The sequence below is a fragment of the Neolamprologus brichardi genome, chromosome 23 (assembly GCF_056152115.1).
Source record: "Neolamprologus brichardi isolate AB-2024 chromosome 23, ASM5615211v1, whole genome shotgun sequence".
Classification (NCBI taxonomy): domain Eukaryota; kingdom Metazoa; phylum Chordata; class Actinopteri; order Cichliformes; family Cichlidae; genus Neolamprologus; species Neolamprologus brichardi.
The window spans coordinates 23,506,601-23,530,872 of NC_142125.1; the positions used below are offsets into that span (position 1 = coordinate 23,506,601).

At 39.7% G+C, this 24,272-nt stretch overlaps 1 protein-coding gene across 4 annotated transcripts in view; it reads right to left on the bottom strand.

Moving 5' to 3' along the window:
- The window catches only part of ptprnb (protein tyrosine phosphatase receptor type Nb), a 45,325-nt gene that overhangs the window by 10,402 nt on the left and 10,651 nt on the right, over window positions 1-24,272 (bottom strand). Inside the window, exons 2-15 of one of the 4 annotated variants that reach the window (XM_087836068.1) lie at window positions 18,628-18,678; window positions 12,286-12,396; window positions 11,255-11,360; window positions 11,018-11,180; window positions 10,402-10,807; window positions 9,767-9,910; window positions 9,496-9,530; window positions 8,966-9,153; window positions 5,978-6,064; window positions 5,009-5,088; window positions 3,910-3,974; window positions 3,568-3,777; window positions 1,558-1,842; window positions 624-771 (exon numbers count right to left, since the gene is read on the bottom strand). In XM_087836068.1, the coding sequence (XP_087692194.1) occupies window positions 624-771; window positions 1,558-1,842; window positions 3,568-3,777; window positions 3,910-3,974; window positions 5,009-5,088; window positions 5,978-6,064; window positions 8,966-9,153; window positions 9,496-9,530; window positions 9,767-9,910; window positions 10,402-10,807; window positions 11,018-11,180; window positions 11,255-11,360; window positions 12,286-12,396; window positions 18,628-18,678 (2,079 nt within the window). Of the gene's footprint in view, window positions 1-623; window positions 772-1,557; window positions 1,843-3,567; window positions 3,778-3,909; window positions 3,975-5,008; window positions 5,089-5,977; window positions 6,065-8,965; window positions 9,154-9,495; window positions 9,531-9,766; window positions 9,911-10,401; window positions 10,808-11,017; window positions 11,181-11,254; window positions 11,361-12,285; window positions 12,397-18,627; window positions 18,679-24,272 lie in introns of those variants that run through there. The other 3 variants (XM_087836071.1, XM_087836069.1, XM_087836070.1) reach the window with 3 other exon arrangements.

A 24,272-nucleotide genomic window follows, 5' to 3' on the forward strand; every position in this document is an offset into this window, starting at 1 on the left:
CACCTACAGGCCAGTGGACACTCTTTCAAGGATGAGGATGTACACATCCTGGACAGGGAGGAACGCTGTTTGAGCGCGGAGTCAAGGAGGCCATTTATGTGAAAAGGGAAAGACCATCTCTGAATCGAGGAGGGGGCCTAAGGGTTCATCTTACAATGCTGTGATTGCAGCCATTCCCCAACTCTCTGTGAATGGCACTCATGGCCATTGATTAGTGGTCTTTGATCAGTGGGTTTTGGTCAGTGGTTGTTGATCAATGGTCATGAGAATTTTCATAATTAAGATTAAGGAACTGACCTCCCAGCCCATTGTTCCTTCAGTGGGCTGGTTTCAGTCATTATGCAAATGTACTGTTTATATGATAGGGGAAACCTGCAGTCAGCTGAGACTGAAGAAGTCACTTTGATGAGTGACAAAACGTTTCTCCTACAAAACGCTAAGTCTAGATGAACAGAATCAACTTTTTGGAGAACACAGATACACTTAAAATCTTCATATAATTCAATATTAAGCAGCCTCAAACTCTCAGGGTTTTTCAGACAGTTTTTTTGCCCCGTGTTTTAACAGAGCAACTTTTACAGGATACTTAATGCTGATGGGAGTGAAGTTGCTGAGGAACTCACAGGGCACCGAGTCAGGGCAGCGATTCTTCTTCACGTTGGTGTCGCTCTGAGCCACGGAGACAGCGCTGGGTTCGGCCTGGTAGGAACACAGAGCCTCCCATTCCTTCAGCAGCCTGTCCTTGTTCCTTAAGTGGTCCTCCATGTAAGCCTTTAGGAGTATAGGACATTCAGTCCTATCTTTCCATTATATGAAGAACCATGTATGTGTTGTCTAGACCTTTTAACAAATTGACCCAAAGTTGAGGATTTTAAAAATAATAAAGCAAATTAAAACTAAATTTATCCCAGTTTTAGAGTAAGCATCTAACACTTTGGATGTGCCCAAACTCATGTGCATTTTAACTCTGGGAAAAATCTTACCAATGCCAGTATATACACTGTATATAAAAGCCTTAAACCTGCATTCTTTCTAATGGCCAGCAGGGGGCGCTTGAAGAAGTCTGACTGTATAGAAATCTATTTGAAAATCAGCCTTTTCACGTTATAAATGACCTCAGTCAACACTTGTCTAATGAGTTTATGGGCTCAACTGCTATTTTAAGTTTTCTTTAATATAACACAATGTTAATTTTGTAAATCAATTTCCATTTTAGAGTAAAATAGAGAATAACGTAGAGTATCCTTCATCCTGTAGCTACCTGGTGATCCTACAACTGAGACAAGTGGCGGCAAAAAAATGAAGAGCCAGCAAAATATTTACACACAAGTCCTGTTGTTATGAGTATTTGGCGACTGTTTATAAATGTTTTTAACATCAAAATGAGCAGTGAGTTACTTAAAGAGTAAAGATACTCTTTAAGTAAATTTGACTTTATCTGATTTTTCAATTTTTCATAAATCTTCTTGTGAACCTTTTGAATGATCCCTTTCTAAGGTTTTACCTATTAAATTTGTCTTCCTCAGAGGTAGCACTTACGCGTCATCGAGTACTAACCAGTATCATGTGACCAGTAGAGATGTCCATGTTGGCCTGAGCTGGCTCCTCACACCAGGAGGGCGTGCTGCTATGGGAGCTGGGGCTTGGCTGGGCGCCGTCGCTGAACTGGGACGAAACGCTGCTCACTCTCGAATCTGTACCTCCGCCTCCCACTGCACCTCCCGCAACACTTCCTCCACCTCCTCCTCCACTTCCTCCACTTGCTCCTCCCACAGCACCCAGGGCGGCAGCTTCAAGGCGTCCAAAGGCACCTTTGGAGGCCATATGCTGGCGACACAGGTCCTGGTGAGCCAGTTATACATGCACTGTTACACTGCACTCTTCTCACTGTGTTGTGCCTCTTAACAGTTTATATAGATTTGTATTTGTATAAAGCATCTGAATGGACTATTTTGTCACAAAAAAATAGTCTTTGCTAGCAAAGTTATTTGAAAAGTTATAATGTTAGCAAGCAAGCTACGGACATATACATAGCTTATTTAGCAAGTCACAAATACACAACAGTGGCAGTACAGATTAAACATTTCACAGGTTATATTCAGTGCTGCCATCTTGGATTGTTAATTCGAGGTTAGTGGGCTGCTCTAACTTTCTGAGTTGGAAATCCAAGAAGCAGACGAGGCATCCTAAACAAAAGCTCCGACTTATAAATTAATCTGGAAACCACTACGAATCCTATCCTACCCTATGAGATGTGAGATTGCAATTTGTAGGTACGCTAGCATTAGCAACACTTGCCAAAAGACAGCTCAGAAGCCGACTTGAACTCCAAAAATCAAACAATGCATCCATGAATTAACTGCCCTGCTGATGCTGACCTGAGTTTTCCCCTAATGGTCAAACATTATTAGGAAAAATTTCATTAGACAAAACTGACAAAAGCAGTTTTTTTTAAATTACTTTGCTAGCTAGTAAAGTCTGTTTCTAACATTAGCCAATTATATATAATGTAATGTCTAAGACTAGTCAATACAAGCTTATAATCTAACTGAAGTAAAGTACAAGGTCATAGATGAAAGGCTTTACTAAAATAAAGTTAAGTTGAGTTTGTGTTGGAGTGTAATTTTCATGTTTACCTTTCCATCTTATTTTTATATTGTGCTGTAAAGCTTCCGTGATTATAAGTTAACCAATTCAAAATTTTGAGTTTGCTTGTAATACATGACAGCAGCTATAGTCCAAATGATGGCATAGAATCTGTTTTGCATTGTTTGTTATGGTAAAATGGGTATATGCTATATTCATTATTTTCTGTTCTTCTTGAGTTACCTGGCTGCTAAGCTGACCTCTTTTAAGGGCCCACTTGGTTCTTAAAATAGTTTGTTTATGTCAATTTGAATTTTTGTAATAGTTTTGTCTTTTTTGGGGTATAATAAAACCCATTTTTTGAAGATTACACCTGTGCCTGTGTGTTCTTGGCTTCTCGGTCCCTGATAGGAACCAATCTTTTGGTAACGTTAATGATAAGTGGACTCCATTTCTAAGCTAATGATAGCCAGTGTTCGTCATACTAACAAATGCTGACACCAGAATCGAAAGAAAGGAACTGAGGTAAGGCCTTTGGGAGCATAAATCCTTTTGGTTTCGGATTTTTGGAATAAAAGTGGTCCAGAGACCTTCAGAAATCAGTCAGGTGATTGGAGGCAGCTGAGAGAGTCGGGGAAAGCCTCATTTTTGAAGTTACATTAAAGTCAGTTCATACATTGGGAATAAAAAGCAGAACCTGGACATTCGCCTCTCACATCTACATCATATTTCCATTTTATTGACTTTAGCGGACTATTTTAGAATTAGGAATTTTTATTGCCTATACTGGTTATAACCTTTTGTTATTGACCATTATTCTTTCCATCTTGGCCATTTATCCAAATAATTCAACGTCCATCTGCTAGCACTATTACTTTCAACTATCAGTTAATTAAAATTTCAACCACATGGTGCCAATGCAGTAACATTCATTGAAATTTAATTTCTGTACACCTGCTGTATCCTGAGGTACGCCCTCACCTGGTACTCCTGGTGGCTGAAGCTGCCTCCTTCTGGTCCCAGACCCAGCTTCTTTGCCGCCAGTCGGTGTGCATGGTGACGCAGGCAGGTGATGGTCATGGCCGCCACCAGGATGCCGCCGATGCAGGCCATGGCCACCAGCATTGCAAACACCCAGCGGGAGCGGGGCTGGACTCTGGTCGCCAAGGGCAAAGACTTCCCATTATTCTTCTGTAACAAGTGGGCAGAAAAAAGCCTAAATCAGCTTCCTTTTGTTAGCCTCTGACCACTCGTATCAGCAACAGTGAATACCTAGAGAACTGATTTTAAGATGAACGTAGATAAATGTGTAAATGCACTCACCTCTCCAACACCACTCTGCAGCACCTTCAAGCCCGTCTCAGACTCCAGGAAGTTCTTCTCTGCAACTGATTCAACCAACCAATCAACAATAAACCAAAGTTTAAAGATGCTCCCTCATCAGCTCATCTTAGTTTCTTTACATTTAAAACCTTTTCATATGTTTTCTTGCATTCTTTCCTCTGTCAGTCCTTCTTTGTTTCACTGTCCTGAACACACTATACAGTTCCTACCTTCCTATTTTTCTTCCTTTGCTATTTTTTTCTTTTTCAATTAGTTTATTCTTCCTTACCATCCTTCCTTTCTCTTTTAATTGTTTTTCTTTCTACCTTATTTTTTCTTACATTTCTTCCTTCATATCTTTATTTTTCTTCAAGCCTGTCTTAATTCTTTCCTTTGCCTTTGATTCCTTCCTTTGTTCTTTTGTTCCCTTTCCTGTCTGATCTTCTTTTCTTTTACCTTTCTTCTTTTTCCTTTCCTTTGTCCTTCATTCTTAATTTTTTTCCCTTTCTTTCTTCCTTCCTCCTTCCTTCCTCACTTCCATTCTTCTCACCCTTTTCTTCCTCAGTTCCCTTCCTTATCATCCATCATTACTTAGTTCAATTCATCCTTTCTTCATTCCTTCATCCTTCCTTTTCATATTTCTCATCGCTTCCTTCCTTCAGTTTCTTTTCTTTTCCTTCACTTCTGCTTTTATTTTTTCCTTCGTTTGTCTTTCCTTACTCACTTTGTTTTTTGTTCCTTCACCTTTTCTGTCCTTCTTTCTTCCTTCCTACCATCCATCTTTCCTACATCCCTCCCTTCCTCAGTTTCTTTCTTCCTTTCATCCTACCTTACTTAGTTCTTTAATTTCATCCCTTATTCCTTCTGTCCTTCCATTTTGTTCTTCCTTTTTTGTTCTTTTTCCCTTCCTCCTTGCTTCCAACATTTCTTCTTTCTTATCTTTTCTTCCTTCCCTTCCTTCTTCCTTTCTTCTTTGCCCCTCCCCCCCTTCCTTCTTTCCTGGTCCTCTCCTCTGTGACTGCTTTGATTGAATCCACAGCACTGAAATAACTGAAGCGCCGCAGCGGGCAGCGCTCTAAAAAGTGAACAGGTGGCGTACCAGCTTTGTCGGCCACGTCGGCGGCTGTCAGGTTCTTGGCGTTGGGTCTGATCCTGAAGGTGATTGCAGGTCCGACCACACTGCAGAGAGGCAGAGAACGAACAGCAGGTGAGTTTTACACTGAATTAAAACACCAGCTGAACATAAGTTACCTAATATAATGCCTATTAATAAGAATCAGTAACATGTTTTTAATAGTTTGTGCAACAGGAGAACAAAGAGCACTTTTACTTTTTACAGACACTTTGCAGAAATCTCCTCAGGTCAGTTCTTCTCTAAACGAGTCTCATTTTCTTCTAAGAAGCGAAAATCTGCAACAGCGTCCTCAATATTTTCATGTTTAATTTAATTTAAGTAAAAATGAATGTTTACTCATTCTAGAGCAGCAACCTGCTCTAATATTTACTTTATCCAGATAAATGGAAACGATTTTAATATAATAACGACTCTTTGAGATGTTTCTTTGGGATGAACTCAGTATTTTGCTTTCAATTTCATTAAAATTACTTACAGTTCTCCTGTATGTGAGGTACAGCGGCGTATTTTTGTGCATATTAATTTTTGATTGCATTTATTACTTCTTTAATTGAATGGGTTTTTTTCTGTTGTTCATTGAAATGTCCTGAATAAACTGTAACTGCTATTGTTTTATTAAATCTTGTGAAGACATGGAGTTTATGCCGATGTTAATAAAGATATCCGCTTGGATAAGAAGGAGATTTCTGCAGGCCGGAGCTTTCTGCAGGGTCAGGAAGAAGGAGGAGCAGGAGGAGAAGCAGGTCAAAGAATCACTTCCACGAGCAGAAAGTCAGTGCAGCTCGCCGTCCAGCTTCACCAGGTCTGGGGAACCTCATGAACCAAAGAGCGAGGATCCAGAGGCTGAAGCCAGAAAGCACGTCGCCTTTTCTTTCAGATTTTTCGTTCTTATTTTTTGTGCGGGTTGAGGAGCAGCGACGTCCTCGCTCCTACCTGATTCTGATGAAGGAGTTGGTGGAGAGGCCAATCCTCTCCGACAGCAGCTCCAGCAGTCGCACCCCGTCGTTCAGACTGAGGGGGCTGACAAAACACACACATTTAAACACACACATGAACAGACACTCTCTCACACATACACACAGCAGTGTTCAAAGATTTAAAGAAGACCTTTGACCTCTGAATCTGAGTCCATCTGACAGTCACTTTATCAGCTTCTGCTTCTGATTTCCTGATCTGAGCTCAGGGTCAGCGCTTTTACTTTCTTCCTGTACTCCTTCGTTTGCTCCCTCCTTCCTTCCTGTCTTTAGGTGTCTTTCCTTCTTTTAATTTCAATATCTCAGTTTCTTTCCTTTCTTCATTCTTTTTAATTTCTTACCTCCTTACTTTTTACTTCTTTACTTATTTTATTCAGCCTTCCTTACTTCTTTCTATTCTTCTTTCCTATAGTTTTTTTCCTTGTTGTTTATTCAACACAGTTTTCTCTGTTAATCCTTTTGGTTTAATTTCTGATGACATACATTCCCCTCTTTCCTCGTTTTCCTTTTTCCATTTTTTAATATCTCTGTTTCTTTCTTTTCTTCCATTTTCCTTCTGTCAGTTCTTTTACATCCTTCCATTTTCACACTGCTCTGTGTTTATTTATTTCCTTCCTTGATTTTTTCATTTCCTTTATTTCCCTCCTTGTATGTACAAGTGTTTCCTTCCTGCCTTTTCTTCTTTTAGTCATCAGTTCCTTCTTTGCTTCTTTCTCACAGCACAGAGCAGTTTAACCACTTAACCCTTTAAGACCTACCATAGAACCAAGTCCGCCAGAGTTTATATTATATTTTTACATGCTGTGGAGCCATTTTTGGGAGCATTTCAAGTTGATATACATCAATACAACCATTATAGCCCAAATTGTAATAATATGTCTGCATTAAGTGCATAGTAATTACATAAATTGCAAAAAAGTGCAATAAACTACAAAAATATTTAAAATTGTTTTTGTTTTTTTAACATATATTTCTAGTTAGAGAAATTTAAGAGGCTTATCCCTCAAAACTGTAAATACAAAAAAGTTGCACAAAATAGTTTCCCACCACAGGAAATTTATTTTGAGTGTCTTCATAGTTTTATTTTTGAAATACACCAATTTGTATATGCTGCAGGAAAAACGAAAATAAATATTATGATGCAAATTTGCAAAAACAGTAGCATATGCATCAAAATAAACTATTTCCAGCAGTTCAATTTGAGTTCTAAGCATCCCAGAAACGACACAGAAAGTCATAAAGTCAAACATAACTTTTAAAAACACCAGTATAGGCTCATGAGGCCCTGATGGTAAAAAACTACATTCCCGCAAAATGACGTCACTTCCGGTTTCGGGCAGGACATGGCGGACATGCGATAGTTCGCGCTGATGGACGTAGGAAGTGTTACAAACAGCTGATCAGATCGGCAAAGCGTGTTTCTGGAATATTATGTTTTTGTTGCTGCAAGTGCTTTTTATGCAGTTTTTGCCAATTTATATGTGGAAGGAAACCGGGACCTAGGACAAGCTGATGGCATAAGATGTAAGTACAACTCCTCCGGTTTCATATGCAAAAAGAATTATTGCGCTAGCTTATGTGGTTGCAGTGCTACAGGTGTTGTGCCAAAAAGTGATTTCTAATGTTTCTGTGTATTTTTTATGTGTAATATCTTTACGTATGTTGGTAAATAGACTTTGGTGAACAGCGTTTACAAAGGGGTTATATATAGAATTAAAAAATTATCTGTTTTTTCAAGTATCTTTACAACTCTGTGTTATTGTACTTACATTATAACCAATCCAGTCCTTTATCCCCACTTTAAATATTTTTACAGAACTATTGTAATATTTGAGCCATTTCTGCTGTCCTCTTGGCCAGCTTACTCTTACAAAAGACATATTTAATGTTAATGACATTTTTTAACTGCATAAATAAAGATTATATAAAAGTCGCTGCCAAAAACTGATTGTGCCTTCTACCTTGTTACACGAATGTTGTTTGTGGCTCAGTATGACTTTGTGTCATCCATGAGGGATGCATCTGACATATGTTTCACACATTATAGCCCAACAAGTTACTTATAGCAGTTTAAATACGAGCAATCACTTTTTGGCAAATACCGGAAATCAGTTTTTGGCACAACACCCGGGATTTAAAAATAGTTACGCAAAACCGAGCGTGCCCGCTCCGACCGGCTTTAAAGGGTTAAGGACAAGGTCACAGATAATAGCCTTCAACACAACTTTGTTATATATTATATTATGGTTTTTGTGAACTGTCTGCTACATTTCACAGGAGCAAATAATAACCTTCTTTGGTCACATTACAAGAAATTTTAGACTAATGGATGGACAGCCCTGTTATTTGTCCAGGATGTATCCTGCCTCTGGCCCTAACGACTAGGACTGGCTGAAGCACCACTGCAAGCCTGAAATGGATAAGCAGACGGATGGGTGGAAAGACAGACTGATGGATTGCAAGACTGGTGGTGAATGGATGAAAGGCAGATGGATGGACAGATATCTTTTATTCATTTCCTTCTTTGCTTTCTTTGGTCATTTTCCTTTCTTTCCTTTTTCCCTTTATTCTTGTTTCTTTTCTTCCTTTTCTAAATTTCATCACTCCAGTTTCTTCATTTCGCTCCTTCTTTCATTCCTTTCCACTTCTTCTTTTCATTTCTTTTCTGTTCTACTGTTTCTTTCTTTATTCATTTGTTCAGTTATCTTTCATTATTTCTTTCCAGTCTTCTTTCCTTTAGTTCCTTCCTTTTATTTCAACACCCGTTTCTCTATCCTTTCTTCCATTTTTCAGTGTTTATCCTTCAGCATTCGTTTTCCTGCTGCGTCCACATTAGTGAGCAGCATGTGGACTCCTTTCACCACAAACATGAAAGCAACACATAACGAGATGTCTGTCCACTCACACCTTCAGGCGTCCTGATTGGCCAGACACTCAGGAAGCATACCTCTGATTGGTGACGATGTAGCCAAATTCGTCCACCTGACCTGCTGGATCCTTCTTCCCCAGTTTGTCCTGATTGACTGTTGTGGTGGGTGTTGCCTCTTTCTGGACTCCCTCTGGTGTCGGAGGCTTGGCGTTGGAGGGTGGAACCTCCTGAGGTGACATTTTATAGGCCATTGAGCCCTCTGAGACCTGATAGATGAAGATAAATGAACGCATTTGATTGGAAATAGATAATGAAGGAGTATTTTTGCTTATTTACTTGTTGATTTATGAGATTTATAAACCAATTAATTTAGCTTGAAATTATTGCCTTAGATTATTTTTTCTCTAAATGCAGGCAACATTTTGACCCCTTAAACAAGAAGAGATTAGCTCTGATGTGACAACCAGAGACTGTGAAGCACTGACAGGCAAAATGCACATGACTGTGTTTTTGCTGTATTCTGCACACCTACGACTGATATGTTTATGTTTTTTTTTAATAAACAGATAAACCATCACATTGTTTATGGTGGGAAGCAACGTGTTTACCTTCTTTCCTGTAGCAGCATTGTTCCCGTATTTATCTGAAGAATAAACAAAAATAAAACATGCTGAAGAGACTTTTTTTTCCAGCCCTTTAAATGCAAATGGTGGACAGGTTTGTTTATCTGATAGGATCTTTACTTTATTGGAGGTACAAATTTCAAATGTATCCTTCAAAGATCAGCATATCAAATAATGAAAAATTGCTGTTGTTGCCTGTCTGCAGCTTTAAAGAAGGCAGTGACGTTTGTGATGTTAGTGAAGTGAAAAGATCGACCTTTGGATTCCTTTTGGGCGTAGGAGCTCTCCAGCTGCAGCTGCTTCAGAGCAGCGGGCAGATCTTCTTTCTGTTCGGGGGACAAGTCCTTCATGTCGAGACCGTAGTGATCGAGCAGCAGAGCCAGCCTCTGCAGTGAACGCTCTACGAATACAGCACAGAGCACTTTAACCACTGAAGGACAAGGCCATCTACGGATAACAGCCTTCAACACAGCTTTACTACTGTGGATTTTTTTAATTTGGTGAACTATCAGTTTTTTCCTCTGGTACATTTCACAAGAGCAAAGTTTTGCCCTTCTTTGGTTACATTATAATAAATGTAAGTTAGATAATGGATAGCCCCGAGACAGCCACGTGATCTGTGCAGGATGTATCCTGCCTCTCGCCCAATAACAACTGAGACAGGCTCTGAACTGGATAAAGAGTTGGAGGGATGGAACAGGAGTATGGATAGCCCAATGAATGGATGAGAAATGAAAAAAAATTGTAAAAATTTACAAACATTTCCCTGAAAAAGGAAAAAAAAGAGTAAAAAGTGAGCAGAAAGACACACACGATATTTAAAAAAGGAATACACAAAAAATAAACACGATGGACAAAAGAAATAGTGACTTGTCTTCTTTTCTCGCTCACCATCCAGTTCTGACAGGGCATCGTACTCATCCTGTGCCTTCTTCTCTGCTGGCTCCTGCTGTGCAACCTGGGAAACGTAGTCCTCACCATAGTCCAGAGGGAAGTCCAGCTCCGGGAAAAAGGAGGAAGAAGATGAGGAGGACAGTGAGGATGGGAGGCCAGCTGCTGCTGCTGCTACTGCTCCTCTGTGGCGGGGAAGAGACTGAACAGGTGAGGAAGAGGAAGAAGAAGAGGAGGAAGGGGAAGTGAGGTAAAAGGACACTAGATCCTGGAGGAGCTGCCGGTCTCGGTCCAGAGGACTTCCTCGAGATCTGGAGCGATAGGAGGAGGGATGGAACGGGAGGGCCCGGTTATCATCCAGAGAGTTGAGGGAGCGCTCCTCCTCCTCCTGGTAGCCGTACTGCTGCTGCAACAACACACACACACACAACAGACATGTGCTGCTTTGGCCACTAGGGGGCAGAGAAACACAAAAGTAGAATAACAATGTATTGCGTTCAGAGATGTTCTAGTTTAAACTTGTCTGGCACATCGGGGATTTCTCCCTGCATAATAAAATATTGCAGCAGGGTTTCAGTAAACTATTTTGAAGTGTTTGTCTGAACATTCCTCCCACCTTGTGGTAGGTGTATGGGTCCAGCAGGGGTGTCTGCATGTGGACAGAAGACCGGGAGGGGTTGAGGACCATGTAGTCCACATACTGCTGCATCATCTTGGGGTCAGCTTGATCTTCAGGACCCTGATCCCTCTGTGGACTGGGGCCCAGCAACCTGGAGGACCTAAGAAATAAAACAGGTCAGTCTTGTCTAAGATGCTACCCTCCCATTTTTAATGATAGTAAAGTTCTTCTTACAGTTTGGGTGACTTCTCACTAAGTTTAGAGTGGGTTTCAACGGTGGGAACTTGGCTCAGCTCTCGGCTGATGATTGCCTGGGTCATGTCGTCCTTCCAGTTAAGACCTGTGCAGCCACATGTAGAAATATCACCAAGAGTGACAGCACAAAGAAAAAAACAACTGCAATGAGGGAGCAAAAATTGCTAAAAGAACAAAATGAAACCATTAAAGAACAAAAAGTTATGACACAAAATGTCCAAAAGGTGACTAGAAGATGCAGAATTACTAAAAAGAACCAAAGGATAATCACAGCATAATACAAAATGAAGGCAAAAGGCAAAAATGATGACAAAAAGATCAAACATCCACTTGCAGATGCCAAATTAATACAGATAAAGAAAAAATGTGTAAAAATGACAAAAAATGACTACAACATGACCACAAAAGATACTAAACCACCAGAAAAACAATCTGTAAATATAAAGAGTGACAAGATGAGGAAGGGCAAAATTAGCACAAAAAAAGCCCCAAATGACTTTAAAAATGGCAAAGCTACATGAAATGGACAAAAAAGGACTACAAAAAGAAAAAAAGACCACTTAATGACAAAAAGTGATGACTTTAAGACAAAAATAACCAGAACCGATGGTTCTGGTTATTTTTAGACCAATGCTAATACTGATATGTGGTGATTGCTAAAAACAGATATTTTCCTTCTTTCAAACACATAAACAGAGTTCCCTAACATTTGTTATGCATAGTTATTTATTTACTTATTTATGCGAGACTCTGCGATGTTAACGGGGTATTTGCAGCGTGCCCTATGGTGAACAAAATGACCATTTATTGGCTGTTATAAATGTAGACGTGGATATTTGCAAATACCCAAAATATAGCTAAATTATAAGAAATAAAAAAATTAATACTGAGCCAAAAAATTGTTACACATGCAATGATCACGAAGACATAAAAGAGGAAACCATATTCCCCTCTCTGTTTTAGTGCACATGAGCTGAATTAAAAGTGTGCCGCTGTATTCACAGACTCACCTTGAACCATCAGGTCTTTGAGGACTTCCTGCAGTTTGTGCAGGACGGGTACAGACACCTGATACTGGACGGGTTCCTGATGAGGAGCCTGGCACTGTCCAAACAAACCATCTGCACAGAAAGAAATTCTGCTGTTGCCAAACATGACAGCAACCACAAAACTCCACACATCAACACACCATAAAAATGTATGTGCATTTTTAAAGCAGGAGCCATAAGGTGGTTTGTTTGTCTGTCAGTAAAGATCTACTAAACTGAACTTACTGAAGAGGCAGGGCAATGGAAGAACCCATGAAAAATGAAACCAGCAGTTCTGTAATGTCCGCGTCAGCATGGCTCCAAAAGTCAGTCAATCCCCATAGACTCAATAAATTAATTCAATTCAGCTTTATTTATATACCACCAAATCAGAACAACAGTCTCCTCAATGTTCTTTGGCTTGTAAGGCAAAGACCCTACAATGACACAGATGTAAACCCAGTAATCAGTTGCCCCCCTATGAGCAAGCACTTGGTGACAATGGGAAGGGAAAACTCTCTTATAAAGGAACAGCCAAAAGTAGCTTTACAGCATGGATTAGTGTGAGAGCCAATGTTGGCTGTTTTGCCCAAATATGTTCACTTCTAGCCCTAAAAACCGCTACCATGGTGACTAATATAAAGGTGAAATTTTGTGGGCACCTTCCCGTCACATAGTCCAGTTTGGTACCCATGGACCAGAGGACTGACCTGCTGACCATTAAAAAGAATGTAGGTTTAAGGTACTTCAGCATTGCTTGTCCTTTCACACCCAGAAGCTACATTGGGTTAAACATTCTTTCAATGCTTCAGCATTTTGCAGTTTTCTCACTTCAGATTTCTTAGCTTGTGTTTTTCTCAGCTGGGTTTGTTTTGAGCCCTCAGGGCCACCGTACTTTGCAGTTTAAATGCTGTTTTCTTTCCTTGTAGAAGAAGAAAGAGAAGAACAAAAACAAGCAACTGCTCTGAGTTTACCAGGACAGCAGCAGGAGCGTACTGTACGAGTGCTCATCAATAATGTACACTACACATGCTGTATGTAATGCATGTAAACACGAACACAGCACATGCACACACACGTGTACACACAAACACACACTTGGCTTCATACACACACACTCACTGTGGTGGTGGTTTTGTGTGTGAGTGTGGGCTGTGGTGAGTCATCACCTCTGTCTCCATCTCACACACACACACACACAAGGGAGACACACGGTCGTCAGGCAAGTGATGTCACTGTTGTCATAGAGACGGCTCTCAGCCAATCGACCTGCGATTGGCTGAGAGCCGTCTGACGTAGGGAGACCTCGTTTACTCTTTTCCTCTTGCATTACTCTGTTTATCTTCATCTCTTTCTCCATCTTGACGTCGCTTCCCTCACTTCCTGTAAATCTTATTGCCCAACTGACGCAGCTCATAGAAAAATAATTTTTACACTCATCCTCCAGCACAACACTCACAAACATCCATCAGCTGCTCAAATTGAACGGTGACATCTGCAGAGGTGCAGGCAGTTACGTGGGTGAAGGGTTTTTTTTTAAGATTACAGATGTTACAAGATAAGAAGTGTAACACAAGTTACAAATATTTAAAGCTACAAAAGATGTCTTTGTCTTACACAGTCCTGAATCACATTTAGTAAACTCAAAATGCACAACTACAGATGTTTAAGTGCAGTGAAATGTTCTCTCCCATTGAAGCTTTTAAACAAACATGATCAAAGCTTTAAAGCACTCTGTCTATTTTTAGACTCTTGAAACACTTTTCTTTGATTTCATCACTACAGAGACTGAAAACATATTGCAGATGTTTAAGGACACAGATCTGCATTCAAGCTTTTCCGTCCATCCTTTTTCTCCCACTTATCCAGGTTGTGGGGGCAGCAGCCTAATCAGAACAGAGGCTTTCCCAGTCCAGCCAGGAGATGTAATTATTCATCTCTGGCTTCCATCCTGTCTCCCCTTCCTCACCCCCAACCAGTTGCAGTACGGTTGGAGCAGATGACCGTCCCTCCCTGAGCCTGGTTCTCCTTATAGGTTTCTTCCTGTTAAAAGGGAGTTTTCCTTCCGACTGTCGCCAAGTGCTTGCGCAAAGGGGGGAATTTGTTTGTCTGGGTTATTGTAGGGTGTTTACATCACTATATAAAGTGACTTGAGGTGACTGTTGTTGTGATTTGGTGCCATATAAATAAAATTAAAATGGATTGAATTAATCCAGCCTGTCCTTGGGCCTGCTCTAGGTCTCTTCCTTTACCAGCAGTCTCTACATTCAGAGTCCCTACTGTCATCTCAACACTCTTTCCTTTCCTTCTCTCTCGCTACCTCCTAACGTACCTTCCCCTTCGCCTCTTCCTTAGTTCTTAGCCAACAGTAGCACAGTTTCCACCAGCACAGCACTGAAAGCGGTCATTATTATCCCGTGTCCTGACTGATGACCCGGTATGGAAATCTCATTCTTGACAATCTGCATGTTTGATTTGACTTTGATTTGATGTCGGTCGCCCTTCATGAAACAGCCATCCTCATTTATGCAGCCACTTAACCAGAACTAGTTAAGATTATACTGGCTTGGAGTTGCTGTGAAAACTCAGACAGCAAATGAAAAAAGCTTCAATTGTTTTTGGTGAGACTGCAGCTTGCTTTATTTACACACAGCAGAGGTTGCACACAGTGTGTCTTTTTCCATCCATCCACTCTCGCTTATGCAATCCAGGACAAGTGTCTGAAAGGCAGCGGCCACTCCGGACAGATCGCCAGTTCAGAATCACCAGTTAACCTAACAAACCTTTCTTTTCAGGTACACACGAAGAACCCAGGCAGACCGACAGTGGATTCAAACCCAGGACCGGGACTTTGTTAAGGACAATTAAACAACCCAGGGTGTGCTAATGCTATTGCACTGACGACATTCAACCCTATTTTTAGTTTTTAGTCTGCATCACTTTATTACTTTACTGTGAAATATTTTTATCTGACCTCATAAGAAAAACTCAAAACGACCTTTTCATGAATGAAATCTAGAGAACGTGTGTGTGTGTGAGTGAGTTATTCAAGCATTTCAACCCAGATTAGAAATGATTAAAGCTTTTAAAGATGTCTTTTTGTACACTCTATATACTGCACGTCTACGGACACAGAAATGATCATTTTTATGCATGAGAAAATATCCTGAGCACAGTTTGGGTGAAGATTTGTTTTGAGGCATGGATATGTGATGAAAAGCACACAGTGTGCAAAATTCAGTCTGGCAATTTCTGCACAGATTACAGATGCCTTCTGCAATCCTTTTACCTCAGAATGGAGCTAAACCTGTTTTATTCAAACCCTCCAGATGGTGAACACAAACTGTAGGTGTTTAATAAAGACACACCAAATGGGTTATTTTGTTCATTTTTAACTATTTTATGCATCTTCACAAGAAAAAGCACCACAATGAAACCGCTGGGATGAGTCACTTTTGATGTATTCAGAAATAATTTTGTGCATCTTCATGAAGTCTGGAAATGTGTGTTTACAGATGCTTAAGCACATAAAATGGGCTGTTTTTAAAATGCAGTCTGGGTGTTTTCCTCTTATACATGATGACACAGGCTGAAATAATTACATCTTCAGAAAAAAGGACCTTCAAAATGGGTGGTTTTTTTGAAGACTCCTACATTTTTGATGAATCTTAATGTTGTAAGACTACAAATGGTCAGACACACAGAATGAGAGGATTTTTGAATGAAGTTTGGTAGTAAATTGATTCGTAATCATTATTCCGAACTGCAGCTGTTGAAGGACGTAAAAAATGAAAATCATTAAGCAGTCTAGAATAACTTTAAACATGTTTAAATCCATCGGATTTGTTCTTTTTTTCCCCAAAGGTCTTGAAATTATTTCAGTTCACGTGAATATTCAGTTCAGATGTGCCAGGCTGAGAAAACGAGCTGTGTGTTCTCACAAAACCTTGTTCTTGGATTCATCAAAAGTTTGGCACGGCATGTTCCACCTCAAGGTAAAAACAAGGAACAAAACATCCTCGGGGAGGAAGGGGTAACATGCCATCAATAATGCAGGCGCCCCTTTCAGGTGCACGCCCGTGCGCCTGCTCTCGTAATGACAACCTCAAAATGTTTGAAAAGGCAGGGAGGAAACAGGAAACCCAGCGAGCGATTATAAGCAGAGCCGTCAAAGGCTAGACATCTGATGGGCTCCAGGCTGCGTGATGGACAGGGGACGTGCCAGAGCTTCCTGAAGCATACCGCGGTAACGGGAGCCTGCTGGGATCAGTCACTTTCACTCAATTTACTCTTCCCATTAAGCTGCATTCAGGTTACCGTAAATATAAGCTCCCTACTGAGAAGGAAGTTTGAGCTCTAATTTAACTCGTGGAAAAAACTGGATGTTTAAAGGGTCAGGTAACCCAAGCAGAAGAATTAAAAAGAATTATGAAAATAAATAAATAAATATAGACTGGCCACTGCCACGATGGTTTGTCCTGGTAAACATGCCTTTTATCTGAGTTTCATTACAAAAATTAATGATGTACTTTAGGGAATATTCTGATTGTTTATTAACAATTTAATACTCTAAGTATTCTTTTTATTCTTTTTATTAGTAGCAGTATTTATAGTATCCAAAATGTTCCTTTAATGGGATTGTATCTGATGACCTAAAGTTCGACTTTCAATACCATGTAGGTGACCATGGATCACTGATTATGTTCATGGATGCATGTAAACTCGCGTCTCTGAGAAATAGCAGCTCTGTGATCGTAGCTTTGAAATGCCACCAGTTTACATCAGCGACCCAGAATGCAATGCAAAATAACAGCAGCCTTCATGGGTCAAGTTATGTATTAAGAATTTAAAATCTTTGAAACGATGAAAACATTAAGACCCACAAGCTGAAACAGTCTAGCTTCATTTTTAACTAAAACAAGACTGGGTTTGTAGTTTTAAATTTGTAGTTTCTGAGTTTAAAGTAAAGGAACTTATTTAGTATTCACAGTATTCATGTTGAAAGTGGAAGTACAATAATACTCTACATGAAGATAAAGTGAAAGTGCTGAAAGTGAAAACACAACACCGTAAATATGAATCTCAAACTGCAGAACAGCAGCTTTGACCTGAAATCAATATTTTACGTATAAGAGAACGAGTTTGTTACTTCTTCATAATGTTGCACAGTTTTGATTTATGGGATAACAACTGGAAAATCATTAAGTGGATACAATGACCTGATATAAGTAAAAGATTTCATCACCTGTTGGTTTCTCAAAGAGTCAAAGTTAGTGTTCTGGCCACCAGAGAGCATGGAGTGCTAAGTTATCAGTGAAGGCTAATTAACTTGGTTAGTGAGCTGGATTCATAAACTATATTGATACAATGCTTGGACACAGATAACAGCTAATTGGTGCGACATATTCATCCATTATCTTATCTGAAGGTGAGCAGGTGTTCCACGCTCCCCAGGAACTCTTGCCACTTCCACACAAGACAGTATGTATATATAATGTCTCCAGTGTGTTCTTCTGGATCTACCAGTGGCCGTGCCTCAGCATTGCTCTAAATACAAGATCAATAAAATTCTACCATTTCACTCACCAAAACTGGAGCACAGAGATTTTGGACCGTCTGTATCAGTAAGCAGACAGCGAGAAGCTACAGCCGCCTGTGTCAACACTCACCTGTCAATCAAAGAGCCCGCAACTTTAAGCCTTAATAAAATTCAAAGTGGAGAATTATAAGTAATATTTAAAAAAAATCACCCAGTGCAATGTTGCTATGAAGGAAGAATGTATCCAAACCTGTTTTCTGTAAAGTTGGACAATTTAACATGGGGGTCTATGGGGGTTGACTCACTTTAGGTGGTGGCCTCAAGTGGCTGTTAGAGGACCTGCAGTTTTTTGGTACTTCTGCATTTTCCAGCCCAGCTTGAAGATGATGAGATATTGCAGTGAAATTTTGCACCAACTCTACATCGTCCAGACTTTTGTGATAAACCCTTTTGAACCAAAGAGCTGCAAAACCTATGAAACTCCATTTATATGAATTCAAAGAAAAACCTCCCATAGTCTGACACTGTGAGCAGGATCCACATGAAACAAGAGCACTGAATCTAAGACTGGTAATCGAGGTAATTAATGTTCTCACAAGGGGTCGTCTGATTGTTGGGTTTTTCCTCTATTTTATTTTAAGGTCTTTACCTTATAATATAAAGCACCTTGAGGCAACTGCTGTTGTGATTTGGCGCTATATAAATAAAAAGAATTGAATTGAACAGTAACTGATCTAACGGGTCTAAGGTGTTGTATGAACTTGGATTAAAGAGCTGATACTCACCATCATTGCACAGCTGATCTCTGGGACACAGCTTCTTCTCAAACAAGCAACCTGCAGACACAAATTTAGAAGATACATAAGAATTCAAAGACAACCAGCCTATAAAACTGACTATTTCTGTCAGTTCTTCACGTTTTCCTAACCTTTGATGGCTGTTTCAAGACTTTAAGAACCCTTAAATAGGGTTATCAGTTCCAGTTTGTCACACTACAAGCAAAAAGACAAACATGAACTCATTTGCGTTTCTGTAAAACTCTTTTTTTCTTTTTAATTGCAGGACTCAAACAGAGCCAGAAATGAGGCAGGGAAACCCCCAGGGACAGAGAGCTACATTGTGTTGGACATCAATATTGTGTTGCTAAGAGTCCGGATGGATCTGAGTGCATGTGTGTACGTTACAGTTGACCTTTTCCTGGGCTTAATCTGTTGCGAGGCAGTAAACAGCTGCAGACGTGAAGCTACTCGCTCTGCTCTGTTTATTTATGTGTTTGAGTTGGATATTCATTAAGGATTTATATAATCCTCTATATAGTACCCATTTATAACTTGAGAAAATGCACATTGTCATGCAGCGTACTGCCTGCGTGCCCACCAACTTAGCTTCCACCGTCTGAGCTGTCAGGACAAACAAAAATTCAGACTTTAATAGCTTTCTCAGCTCTCGAGTGACAAAATGAAACTTCCAATGTCAGAAACACCATTCAAAATCCCACAGACGTTTGCAGCAGCTCTGATAAACACAAAGCCTTAGAACAGGGTATGGCACGTGGGTCGGTTCAGATAAGAATAGCAGAGTTATTTTCCATCAGCCCAAAAAGTTTGTGACCTAATTGTCATTAGAGGTCGGGTGGATTAGCGGCAAAGCTTCTGCAATGGCTTCTTTCATATAGGCTTTTTGTTTTCTTGTTCAGTGCTCAAAAATTAAACATTTAACCTTCATTTTTAACTCCTATTTTGTCAGCAGCAGTAGACTGCATTGAGTTGTAAATACAAATGGCTTAAGCCACAGCCTTAAAGCTACATTCTTCCTAATGTCCAGCAGGGGGCGACTCATCTGGTGTGATTAAAGAAAACGCCTGTAAGAAAATGGGCAAACTTCTCCCTTGATCTATGGCTTCATCAAACATTTTACTGCTGAGATAAAAGTCTCAGTTTTGAGGTTAATTTTTTACAGTGCTATGTTTATATTGTAAACTGTGATTAATATAAAAAAATAGCAAATAAGTTTTGAAATCAATAAAAATCTTTGGGAGTTATGTGTGCAGATCTCAGCCTCCTTAGACATGCATGCAGTAGGAGGCCCAGTCACACCGGCTACTGCTGCTTTTAATGCATCGTTCCAATAAATGGCAAACAACCAAAGCTGCACATACATATGAACATCTGCAAGCCACTTTGTGAGCCCACACCATATATATTTCTACAGATAACAGCATCAAATAACATCAAGCTTTTCTGGTGTTGTTGAACTACTTCTTTTCTTTTTTTGTGCTTTAAGCTTCTGGTGTTTCCTGGTGGGGGTGTTTTTGCATCTATGAGAGAAGACGACTGCCCACTGTGGTATTTCTGTTTTTGCTACGACTTGAGGCCAATGCCGGAGGAAACACAAAAAAAAACATCTATAAGGAGGATGTCAGTATCACACAGCAGGAAAGCGACAATGAAACTGTGCAAAAGGACCCTTTAGGTAAATATCAGTGTTATTTTGCTATTTTCTTAAATCCCACAGCTTTTCTTCTGCTTCACCTTTAATCTATAAAAAGTCCGCCTGAGTATTGACTACATGACGACACAAACAAGCCGCCTCTGCTGCAGATATCACAGAGGGAATCTCCATTAAAGCAGAAATCTGATACAGGGCTAAACATAGAGCGGAGAGATCTCCATCCGTCCATCCATCTGTTCGTCACCCCTCTGACCAAACTCCACACTGATGACTAATCTCTGCTTTGTCCTTTCTCCACCACCCACACACCCATCCACACACCCATTCATCCATCCATAACCACCTTTCGACTGTTTCATGAAGATTTCAGTTACTCAATCAGTGCCTCTGAAATGCGACGTTGCTGGCTAATTAGAAGGAATTTCAGTGTAATTAAGTCTGTAATGAGCAGAGTGATGGGTGCACTGTGAAAAATCTCCACCCTGACCAGTTTGTTCAGTTTCATGTGAGGCTCTCGAAGCAGATCAGAATTAAGTTTAGTAAAAACAACAACAACAACAAAAAAATCAAAAATCAAATCAGCTTAAAATGAGAGAAGAATAAGAAATCCACACAGAGGAGAAACCAGAACAAGAGAATAAATTAAACTATGAATTAATCATTCAGAATGGGTGGCTGATTGCCATCATTGATATGGAAGTATTAAAGATAAATAAATGAACTTTCAAAGTAAGTCAAACTTTTTAAAAGAGGGGATGTTTTTAGCTTTCGTGCATCAGAAAATCCTTTTTATTTTTTTACAAATGATTTGTTGATGCTTATTACACAACATTATTTTTGCTTGTTGAGGTTTTGTTTCAAATACACAGGTAATACTATTCTTTTTTTAAAAAGACATGCTCTATTATCATTAGCTGAATACACAGACAATGAGTTAACCATAAAATAATCCTACCAAACTGAAAATTTGTAGTACTACAAAGTCTGGATTGACTTTGCTGGTGAATTGCTGGTAACGCTCTAGATGCTAAGTAGCCAACAAGTTAATAATTACAGTGAAGGTTAGAGACACTCAACACTGCAAAAGCCTCCATCCACTTAAAGCTGCGGTAGGAAGAAACACGGCACTAAAACCTCTTGGTTACGGCAAAAATCATAATCACCATTGCCTTAGTTAATACTACATACAATCTTAAAACGTGTTTTTACAGTAGATTTTCTTGTGTCTTACTGTGCTCTGGAAAAGTCTTGAGCCACCCCTCATTTATTTGTTAGGAAAACAGGAAATAGGTACTGCATTTTATTGAAACATGTGCAAACATACATGGGAATGCAGTATATAAGAGTTCTTTCTCCCCACTGTCGCCAACTGTTGCTCGTATGGGATCGTCTGATTGTTGGGGTTTTGTCTGTGTAGGTTCTTTACTCCAAAGTACAAAGCATTTTGAGATGACTCTTGCTGTGAGCTGGTACTGTTTAAATAAAACTAAAGTGAGGTGAAATATCCATGAAAATATCCACAAAGTTTATGTCACGTGTGCCTAAAACATTAGGTGTGGAGAAGGCAGAAATGAAGACAAACTTGAACAAAAAACAAGCCTTTTATTGGGCTGAAATTAAAGGCCAAAAGGAAAGCATAAATAGAAATACTGGAATAAATAAGATAAAAATGATAAATCCAAATAAACAAGAGGAGCTTCAACAATTATCTTGATAAGAGTAAAAAGGAGGATGGTCTATACAGCATAGACTGAAAAACAGGAGGGAAATGAGACAAAATGAAAGTAATTCCTCTCAGGTGATGGTGGGTAGCCCCAGAGGTAAACCTAATAGAAAACAAGCAAGAAAACAGCCATTTATAGTAAAACAGGCAATAAACAAAAGACAGCTAACACTACAGACAGCACAAATCCTGATGGGTAGAGCCACAGCACTATTTGTGTTTTTCCTGTAATGAATAGTATTCAGCTGACTCTTCTGATACAGTGATCGCTGTTTTTACACAGGTGACTTTAGAAAAATGTCTTACTTGTGTTTCTGTTTATAGAAACAGGGACTAGGTAATATCTCGCCTCCATCTATTTTATTCTGCTCGCTCACGGCCAATCTGTTTCTTTTTTTTATTAGAAGCAGAAATTTCTTAGTTCTCTGTTTCATCGCGATCACTTTCTAGCTCGCTCTGAGGCTCAGCCATCGCTCTCTCCCTTTCACTGACGCATCATCTCTGTGGACTTCATCGGTGGCACAATAAACCAAAGAGGGGAAAAAAGATAGATCGATTCTGACTTTTATTTTTCATCTCCTTTTTTATTTGTACTACTGCTGCTTCATATGGCTTAAAAAACTTGTGCTCCTTGTAGGTTAAGCAGTGAGAGTTGAGCCCCACCCATGGCACGTTCAGCAGCATCTCCTGCCTGGAATCAGAAGGGTGGAGCCAAATGCGGGACACCAAAACCTCAGCAGCTTAATTACAAATGCAAACCAAATCGAAAGCACTGCACAAAACAGACAGATGAATAAGGTGATATGACAGAAGGCTAAACTAGAGTCAAGTGTGGAAAAACTGCAGGACACTTATTTGGAAAACAGGTGGATGAACAATCTTTGATGGCAAGCATAGCAACTAGTGACATAGCAACTTGTAAAAGCTTCATGGCCAAGTAAGGCTTGTTCCCTCTTTATTCCATGACAAACTGAGGAAATACAAGACCTGGATTAGTAGGTCACTGGAATTCTATAAATGATGCCCAAAAAGCAGGAAGTAAGTAAGTAAATTTATTTAATAGCACCCTTTAAGATATCCCAAGGTGTTTTGGATCAAAAGAAAATTAACAACAACAAAAATAAATGTGGAATGAAATTTTACCCAAACACTATTTTAAAAAGATGGGACTTCAGCTGCTTTTTGAGTTCACAGAGCTCACAGATCGTAGACTGGAGGGCAGAGGGTTTGAGAGAGTGGGGGCCACAAAATACAAAGGCTCTGTCACCTTCTTCAGCTTTTAGGTAAGATCTGGGAATGGTAAATAACCGCTGATCAGAAGATGCTGGTGACATATCGTTGCAAAAGTTTACTAATATATATTTCGCCAGGCACATAACACCAGAAATTTGAGTTTAATTCTAAATTTAATGGGGAGCCAGCGCAGTGAGATCAGCAGAGATGTGACACGGGAACATTTGATCTGATGAGGAACCAAAGCTAGTGACACTCCGAGGAGGTTTGGTGAGTTCCAGTGGTCAAGGACGAGCATGAAAAACAATCTCCATCTCAGATTTGGATATAATAGGATGTCGAAATGTATCCCTGGTGGATGGGTTAAAATAAAAGGAGGGTGAACTCCGACTTCTAAGGACTTGGGTGGACCAAGCTTGCAATAAAGATCTCTATTTTATTCTATATATTATACATCCAAGATTTTATAAAATTCAAACAATTCAGTACAATTAAAACTTGATTAACACACTGAGGTTTAAAAAGTGATATAAAACAGAATATCATCAGCACAACAGTGATAAGAAATATCTGCAAATGATCTTGAAAGCTGATGTGAAGGAAGTAAATACAGTAAAAGGAAGACACGCACAAAGAGGTGTTCAAAGGGGTGCACCCGAACCTGCCTGACAGGTGAGATTTTATGGATTAGCTAGAACCCAGGAAATGTGGAGGCTTTCCAATTTTCCTCTCACATCACCCAAATATGTTGGTTATAAAGCATTTTTTTTAAATTTGATCCCTGCCCCAGCTGTAACTCAGCTAAGCTTTTTTACAGATTTAAGAAAAAGAAGCTCCGTGTCTCATTTACAGACAGAAAGCACTCATAGATTTTAAGGAGATTTTCTGCAGCTGAACTGATTTAGAAGCTGTGCCCCTGGAAAGCGTTTTAACCCACGGAGTCATAGAAACAGACTCTGCCATACGCTCTCCTGCATGATTCAGTTTCAGCAGAAAAGCCTGTCACACTCACAGTAGCACGTT